At 40.2% G+C, this 9,307-nt stretch overlaps 1 protein-coding gene across 4 annotated transcripts in view; it reads right to left on the minus strand.

The window, feature by feature from the left end:
* Positions 1-2,394: 2,394 nt before the first annotated feature.
* Samd12 (sterile alpha motif domain containing 12) overlaps positions 2,395-9,307 on the minus strand; it is a 423,060-nt gene continuing 416,147 nt past the window's right edge. For all 4 annotated transcript variants that reach the window (XM_021217112.2, XM_029547884.1, XM_021217113.2 and 1 more), the window contains one exon: positions 2,395-7,460. In XM_021217112.2, the coding sequence (XP_021072771.1) occupies positions 7,438-7,460 (23 nt within the window). In that variant the 3' untranslated portion in view covers positions 2,395-7,437. The remainder of the gene's footprint in view (positions 7,461-9,307) is intronic.

A 9,307-nucleotide genomic window follows, 5' to 3' on the forward strand; every position in this document is an offset into this window, starting at 1 on the left:
AAACGATAAAGCTGATTTTCAAGCCTGATAGAGATCATGCTTAAGGATACAAGTGAGCAGAAATCTGTACAGTTTTACTCTTTATCAATTGAAAAAGAATCATGCCCCTTCCCAGTCTTCTTGAAGAAAACCCAAAATAGAAAGAAATATTCTAAGAAAATAGAAAGGAGACCCAAAGGGGAGTTGGCAAGTTGGTAGCTGCTCAAGATACATAAGTTGGTGGCTCAACATTGTGGTGCACACTAAGTCTTATGTTTAGAGAAGAAAGGTTTCTAAACATCCAAACCCGTGGAGCCCGGGAGCAATGTGGACATCCAACGGAAAAAGGCACTCTTGCTTTTGCCACAGAAAGTTGTTGTTGTTGTTGTTGTTGTTGTTGTTGTTGTTGTTTTGTGTCTTTCTAAGTCTGGGCCTAGGCCCCTTTCTGGAGAAAAAGAAATAAATAAATGAAGAAAGAAAGGAACAAGTGAGCAAAAAGAAAAGAAAGAAAGAAAGAAAGAGAAAAGAAAAGAAAAGAAAAGAAAAGAAAAGAAAAGAAAAGAAAAGAAAAAAAAAGAAGAAAAGCACAGCAGAACAATTGTGGGTAGTGGATAAGGGAATTCCTATTTAATGAAAAAGCCTTGGGAGACCAACACAGTTAAGACTGTTTCTTTAATGATGTACTTTAATGATGGGCACTATAATGTCTACAATCTCTATAGACTACTATGTTATAAAGTGTGCTTTTTAGTCACGTTGGTCAAAGAATGAACTTTTTTAAAAAAAAAAAAACCTCATATTTCTCCCCTCAGAGTGTGTTATTCTTGAGAGTGGGATGTTTTCCTTCATTTCATTATTGTAGTGCTGGAGACTGAACCTTGGGGTCCCTACATGAGTTAGGCAAGCATTCCACCACTGAATAGCCCCCTTACCTTCTCTGTTTAATTTATACCATATGATTTTTTTCTTCTTTCTTTCCCAGAACAAATACTAACATGCAATAGCTCCTGATTAAAAAATAAATCTACCATGCCTATGTAATTCTTAATACCCTCAGCATGCTAAGGCACGTGTTCTGTGGCCTCACTCAATCTGCAGGTTGGTAGTCTTTGCCTGTACCAATCTCTGAGTAGGTCCTTGTTCTCTGAACCTTGGAGAGAGGGAGTGGAGACAAGTGGATGCTGTCACTAAAGGCTCTTCAGGCTATTTTCCATATCTTCAAAAAAAAAAAAAACTGTGCATGTGTGCATGAGTGTGCAACTACTTATGTGTATGTGTGTTCACACACACACATACACACACACATATAAAACACCATGCTTCAGTTTCTCATTCTTTCTCTTCCTCTTTTAATCTCAGAGTGTAGGATTGATAATAAGAATATTATAGAAAAAGCCCAAAATGAGGAATGGTATTATTAACAAGGTCCATACCCAGTTTGGCATGACAATTTTACACAGATATGTGATATGAAACAACTTTCCCTGTTAGCCCCTTCGACTCCTCAAACAACCCTGTCTGCTGATGGACAGAAAGCATCCCAGATCTCCTGGGCGATTACTATTAGTCCACCATTCTTGAATTCAGAACAGTTTCTTCCCCTTTATCAGTGAAGTGCCAATCTCTACAAAGTCCCAAGAATAACTTAAGTATATAAACCACAACAGATCGATAGTTTCTTTTCTCAGATGCTTTTTACTGCTAATCTGTAATTTTGTTACAATATTGATCTTTTCTAAAATTTCTTGTAAAGCTATTTAACTTAGCGCCTAATAATATTAAGTAGCTGGATTAACTAGAACTACAGTAGCGTGATTCAGTGGTGCAAGAGTTTCGGTAGAATTAGTTTCCAAACATTTGAGCTGCCTTGGCTATTTCAGCAGACTGGTTTCTTCTGCTCTAGTCACCACTGAGATGCACAGGGCACATGAAAGAGGGGGTCTTATTCAGTTCTCCGCAATGTGAATTTCTTTTACTAGCTGAGTACCAGCCTCCTCCAGCATGACCTTCTTAAGACAGTGCTCTCTGGCTGGGAGAGGAAAGATGGAAACAGATAAACTGTGCAGAGCCCCTCCATTGCCCCATGCCAGTGTAAGCAAGCAGAAGTCCTCCTTCCCCCATGGGGGTAAAACATCCTTGCAGAAGCTAAGGCTTTGGTTGCTAGTGATCTGAGGTAGGTGTGGGAGAAGAATGCAAGAGACGGCTTGGGGCTGTAACTCATGGGTAGAAGAAAACTTAGCTAGCATGGCAGAACTCTGGATTTAATTCCCAGCACTGTTTCAAAATTAACCAACCAACCAACCAAAGCAGGTTAAAGAAAAGGCTCTAGAAATTTGAACATAAATAGCCACCACCAACAACTAACATGACCTTCAAGGTTTCCATCAGTAACCAGGGGTCTTTTTAACTGATTAATTTTTTTTTTTTTTTGAGACAGGATCTCACGTAGTACAGATTAGCCTAAAAATTGCTATGCAGTCCTGGATGACCTTGAACTCTTGGTTCTCCCTTGCCTCTCTATCTCAAGTGCTGGAATGTGAGGCATGTACCACTCTACCAGTTTATGTGATGCTGGGGATCCAACTTATAGCTTTGTGCATGCTGTGAAAACACTCACAAACTAATTATGCTCCTTGCTCCAACAGAGGTCTTTTTAAACATGTAAAAGAACTGGCATATACCTCACCCCTGCAATTCCTATGAGAGGAAACACAGGCTTATCTTGGAGTAGATGTATGGGATTCAGACATGGAAATTGCCCAAAGCTTCCTGAGTCCGTGGTCAGTTTCCAATGTAGTTAGCTTGTTATATATGTATATTTAATTCAACAATCTTCAAGTCAAAGCCTATGACAACACTCTAGTTCCAAACCACCTTATCTGGTCAATGAAATGTCCTCTTTATAAAACCTGGCATGACTAGCTTGCACTGTTCTGTAAAAGTCATTTCTTGGTCATTGGATGGGAAGCAGGAACCAGCACTGGTTCGTGTCTGATGGTCTCTCCCTTTTTCATTTTGTCACCTAGATTTCTTGCTACACACTTTAGAGTTTGGAAATAGTGTGCCCCTTCCCACATCCTCACCCAGGATTTTTGCCTCTGAAACTACAGTGATGGACAGAGGTGGCCATCACTTTAGTCAATGTCACAAAGGAGGCACGCTTGGTCCCTGTTTCCCTCGGCAGGAGCTTTCAGAAGTATTCTGTAGTCCAGCTAACAATCATCACTGGAGAAAAGCAAAAGAATCAGCCCTCTTTTATCTTGAAGCTGCTAGGAGTTCTGTCTAGTGATAAACCAGAGCTCACAGGACCTTTCTCTGGTTCCGGGATTAGACCCAGATCTAAAGAGATTGAGGAGGAGGCTTGCTTGTCTTTGAACTAGAGTCCTCAGCTGGGCTCCAGTTGATCTGTCTCCTGGCCTGTCCTCCGCTCTAATCCCACTGACATTGTTTTAATGATCAGCATGGACCAGTGACTTTCTGGAGATCAAAATGTGGATCCACTACTGCTTGGGGTGGCATCAAGGTCAACCTTAAGACTGGATTAATAGTCAGGGCAGGGGTGGTGGTGAGGACTATGTGCTTCTGTTTGAGTTCTTTATAGAATGCTTGAAATATACTTACAGCATTATGTGAAGAGAAGGAGATGAGAAGAAAAAAAAATCACACACACACACATACAATAAAGCAGAAAGTGGGATGGAGGGGGCCGTGGGAGAGGTGATGAATAGAATCAGCCTTTAAAGAATAAAGGAATTTTTGTCACTTTCAAAGATTAGAATTTTAAGTCTATGGCAGCTTTAAGTCTAGTTGTCAAGTTGCAAAAATTACTCTAAAGAACAGGGAAGAAAACATCGCAAAAAGCTGCCAATGTGTGGGGAAGAGGTTTTGATTAAAAAAAAAAAAAGTGTTAGGGGTGTCTTGAAAACTTTACTTCCTTGAGACTTTTATTGTTGCTATCCAAAACTAATTCTGTGGCATTTGTATACAAAGAAAGCATTTAAGGTGTGTGGGGTGGATCTGGGAGAGGTTTTTATCTTTATATTCACAGGCATCCTTGATCTCCCCTCCCCCACTTGAATGTTGTTACGTTTTCCCTCAGTACTGAGGACTGTATGCCTCTGTTTGGGCAGCTGCGGAATGACCCTGGAGAGAAGCTGGCTTGTTTACCAGTGCGGTGGATGTAGAAATCAAAGTGGTGGCTATACATGTCAAGGAGCTATGGTGGGGATTTAAAGGTAAGACACGTCCCATTAAGAAAGTTGATAGGGTCCCTATCGCTCCCAAGGCAAGTCCCAAGCTACTGGCATGATTTGCTCTGCATATTTAAATTCAGTTCTGGATCTGAACCGAGCTAATCTCCTCAGCACCCTGGAGAGCCTGGTAATTGTTCATTTCAGTTCATACCCAAGAGTGCCTTTCCTGTATAGTGAGTGTCAGCCTTTTCGTAAAAGGGGCAGCACACGGTTAAGTAAAAGGAAACATTAAGCCTCAATGATTTACAGTCTTTAGATATCAAAGAATTTACCCCTTACCTCCCTATATGCCTGTCCTATGAAACAAAACTCATCATAGACACGTCTGGGTTTCTGGAAGATGAAATTTCACCTACACTGCCCCCCCCAACCCCCCTACATACTCAAGAAGGAACCATTGGGCAATCTCACGAAGCATCTCCATACTACAAGGAGGCCGAAGGCTGTGAATAAAATCATTTCTCCATTTTTCTCTAGTTTTGATAGTACATGTACAGATTTTGTACCACCATGTTTCCTAACCTATAATGATTTCAAACAGAGGTCGACAGTCTGGAAAACAGTACGGGCTCATATGCAAATATGTAGGTTGTGCCAAGCGTTAAGGCATATTTAGAGACACCATTTTCGACTGGGCTCTTTAAGGACCTTCATTTTGCATTTTTCCCATTTCCGTCTTTACCCATTGTCTTTCGATAATGGTACAGTATTCCTCTGACTTAGAAAAAAAAAAAAAAAGGAGGCAACTCTTTTTTAATTGTTCAGATTATTTTGCAAAAGACAAAACAGCAATAGCCCATGATCATTTAGTGGACATCTGCACCATAATGTGAGTCCAGTTTTCCAAGGGCGTGAGCAGGAGCCTCAGACGATCACTGACTACACCAGTTAGTTCCCAGCTATAATATCTCAGCACCTGGCAGGATTTATAGGATTCATTAGAACCAATTCTGGGCCTTGAGGAGTAGTTATGGAATTGGCATTTCAGAGAATCTAGCATAGTGATAAATAGTAGTGTCTACAGAAAGAACGGAAGTATAGGGACTGGGGTGGGCATCAAGGAAAACAACTAAGAGCTGCGGAGAGAAGCTCTGATCATCTTAGCTGGCCATTTAGCAAGATTCTCTATGTGCTATGAAGCTGCCTACTCACTCAGGCGAGAGATCTACCTGCTGTCTGCCATGAACATTTTCCTATGTTTCTGTGGCAAGGTGGAGGGGATGAGTGTGGGTGTCTCAATTCAGTTTGCACTGTGGGAAAAGGTCGGAATCCTTGAGAAAAAGAAATGATTTAATAGAAGCAGGAAGAATATGCCTTATATTCCAGAGTGGACCCAGTACAGTTCTTGGCACATGGTGGGGTCCCTCAACAGATGCCTGCTGAATGAAAAGGAGGAATGGAGGGCACATAAACCCTGCTGTGGTAACTAAGGAAAATGGATGGGTCATAGGAATGGAATGTTGGCAGCCTGAGTTTGGATGATCAATTCCAGCTTCTTGGAGAATTATGGTCCGTGGTGGCTTAGATGGCTCTGATGGTGATCTGGTGCTAAAAAGTCCAGATCTCATGGTAACAATCATTTCTCTGACTCTTCTCTTAGGAGTCCCTTTTCTAGCCCATGTCCTGACAGGAGCCATGCTGTAGAGAGACACCCTCTGTGCATCATACTTAGCTCTCTCCAATTCTTGAATTGGAACAAGTGGAGACAGGAAATGAATGTTTGGAGACAACACGGCATGTCTTGGTTGCTTATGGGAGGGGTTCCAGATTGTTACATCTATTTTAAAGATTAGTCTTTGACTCCTGTTGGTCTTGATTTAGGTTAAGGAGTGCTCATAATATATACTCTGCTGAGTTTTTGATTCAGCCAAGTTTCTATTTCTGGGATAAAATGTTAATGTATCACAGGGGGGCCATCCATAGGAATGAGCACTTCTCTCGTGTTCAGGTAAGCCATCACTGAACGGACTGGTTTCCCAGGACTGTGCTTTTGTTTTTAGAATTAAAATAAAAAATAAGTCATATATACATTCAAGGAGGTATTAAAAGGAAGACTAATTTCCATGCTGAGGGAGAAACCTTGTGTGGGCTAAAGATGTTACTTCCCTTGGCACACAGTGGAGGTCATTTGTGGCTTCTCTCCAGAACTGTGACTTCAACTCGACCTTGGGAAGATTTCCTAAGTGTGGAAGTGGAACCACTAAGGAAGATTGTGTCCTGCTGCCCTTGGCAGCAATCCACAATGGTCTTTGATGGAAAGAAGGGCATCGTCTTTTTTGTTTGGAAGATCTCCTCTATGGGACAAGGGTATATATATATATATCAGCCCAAGAGAAGCATCCTGTATGGAGTGTCTTTATGTGTTGTGTTAAGTTGTGTCTAGGTATAAAGAACCAAGACTTCAAATATTCCAGTCACCAGACTTGGGTCTACTTCCCTTTGTGCTATAAGTAATCCAGGTATCCAGTTAAGTGTCAACAGGTGAGGTCTAACAGTATTGTGGCCATATTTACACGGAGCTACCACAAACAACTGTGAGGATATTAGGAGCAGAGTTGGTTTTGGACAGTCTGAGCCAGAAATAAGACAAGACTTATAAAGAAAAGAGAAAACACTTGTCCTACATGTATCAAATGTGCTATTTTTATCTCAGTGTAGTGTTCTTATATAAAGTGCTGCAGCGTTGGAGAGAACACCTTTGGACATTGTCACTAACACAATCTAGACATGTTTACATTACTACCAGGGCACACTATTTTGAACCCTTCCACTGAAATTGCAGAACTCTTGTAATTTTTTTTTCTAGGACATCATGCCATCTGCACACTTAATGAAATAATCCAGTGGTTGCCATGCTAAAACAGGACTTGTAGTGAAGGGCACAGATGGGGCCCAAGGGGAACTTGAGTTATGCACAGTGATGAAAACTGGAAGCCAATGTCCAGCTGGTGGTCTGCCAATGACCACTTGGAACGAGTTGGCACTGTATGTGATGCACCTCATTTGAAAATCCGCAGCAAACTAAGATTTTTTTTTTCACACAATGTTCTTAATCTTGACCAAATAGGCGTTTTTCTCAGTTGATCCGGTTCATCTGTTAGTGCTCCAAGGATCTCTTCTGGCAGGGCCATGGGTCAGTCTTTCTCTGGGGGACAGGCCATGCTCATATCCACTGGCGGGACACCAGCTTGCAAAGCTCACATGATTATGGAGAATACTCCACCGAGACTGCAAGAAGGAAGAAGGGAAAGAAAAAGAGGGGGAGGGGGACATGGTTAGTTACTTCCTTTACAATCTGACATACCAACTTGTAGCAATGACCTTAAATAAACTGTAACACCCTTAGGTCAAAGAGAAAGGTCTAGCCAAGATGAGGGTTACTCAACTCAGGATGGATTAGTGGTGGCTTGTACCCGTGAAAGATCCTTGTACTAGTTGGCAGAACACAGAAGACGTCCATTTCAAGAACCAGACAATGTTGACTTAAATGGAGGGCAAAGCGGGTTCTCTGGATTTGGCATTCAGCTCCATGACAGGGGGTAAAAACGGAGACTCTATCTATCTCATGTTCTAGAGCTGCATGCATATACTGGCCTGGGGCACTATGAGGCTGGAAATGGTGCAAGACACTGTGTGTGTGTGTGTGTGTGTGTGTGTGTGTGTGTGTGTGTCTGTGTGTCTGTGTGTCTGTGTGATCTCATTCCTTAGGAATCCTTGAATGAAACCAAGGGTGAAATACAAGAAGCAGATGATTAAGAACTTCTGAGTTTGCACATTGAAAAATGAGTGAGACTTGGGACTAGAAAGAAAAAGCCATTCAAATCTGACTAGAGATTGAACTATTTGCATGATAGTCCTGCTTTGGACATTTAGAATTGTGGACTAGATATATTATCCTCATTTTAGCTTTCTAATTTCCCCATTATTTTATCTGGCTACTGCCTACAGTTCTTCATATACAGGTCCTCAATAAGTCATTATTATGAGCATATATGAAGACTTTTTCTAAAAATTCAATGTTAGTTTTATTTACTACATAAAATAATTGGGCAACAGCAGGAGTTATTGATTAAAAAAAGAAGTGTCCCTAGGTTTTTGAGTCCAGGTGGCTTTACAAAATATGAGAAGATACACAATTTATAAGCAAGTATTTGATTAAAACTTGTTATTGGTGAGAAAAATGCAAAACAAAAGGTCCTCTTGTAAGTGTATTAAATATCAAATAATAACACAAACTTATGATAAAGGTTGTAATGTGAGTAGAATGTTAATATGTTGCTCATGGCATTGTAAGCTGGAAAAATAACATCCATTTATTTAAAAATCATTAAAAATTCATATCCCCTGATCTAGTGATCTCATTCCTAGCAGGGTACCCTGAGGTAAAATAGAAAAGATACAGGAAGCTACAAGCAAAAACCTGTAACTTAGAGATTATTTATACTGCAGAAAAAAATCAAAACATGTCTATTGTTGGGACTTAAGCTTAGTAAATTATAGTACATTAATAATGGATGATTACATGAGAATTAAAATAAGACTAATTATGATGATTATATATCAATAGGATAAGGTTATATATGTTGTAATGCACAACATAATATATGCATGTGTATATGTATACAAAATATATGCATGTATTTATAATAAATGAACAGTACATGAAAATGGGAAAATTGCTACTAATGCTGTCATTGAAATGTTTTGAAAAACAGTAAGAAAAATTAATCTCACTATGTGTACACCCCTGAAGAGTGATTCACTAATGTATCCTAGGAGTTGGCACTCACCATTATTACCTGGAAAATTAATACTGTATACTTTCACACAGTTTTATGAACTTTCCCCCCTTCCTAGACACAGTCAAGAATTCCACCCTATGTGTTAGTATGGCTTCTTAAATGTCTATCATTAAATCCTCAATAAACCCTTCATTTAATATAATTATCACCTCCCTCCTTTTAAACTCCAGAACTTGTATATATCTAATGTTCTAATGTTTAAGCAATTGACTCCATTGTCAGAGAGAGAGAGAGAGAGAGAGAGAGAGAGAGAGAGAGAGAGAGAGAGAGAGA

The sequence above is a fragment of the Mus pahari genome, chromosome 17 (assembly GCF_900095145.1).
Source record: "Mus pahari chromosome 17, PAHARI_EIJ_v1.1, whole genome shotgun sequence".
Classification (NCBI taxonomy): domain Eukaryota; kingdom Metazoa; phylum Chordata; class Mammalia; order Rodentia; family Muridae; genus Mus; species Mus pahari.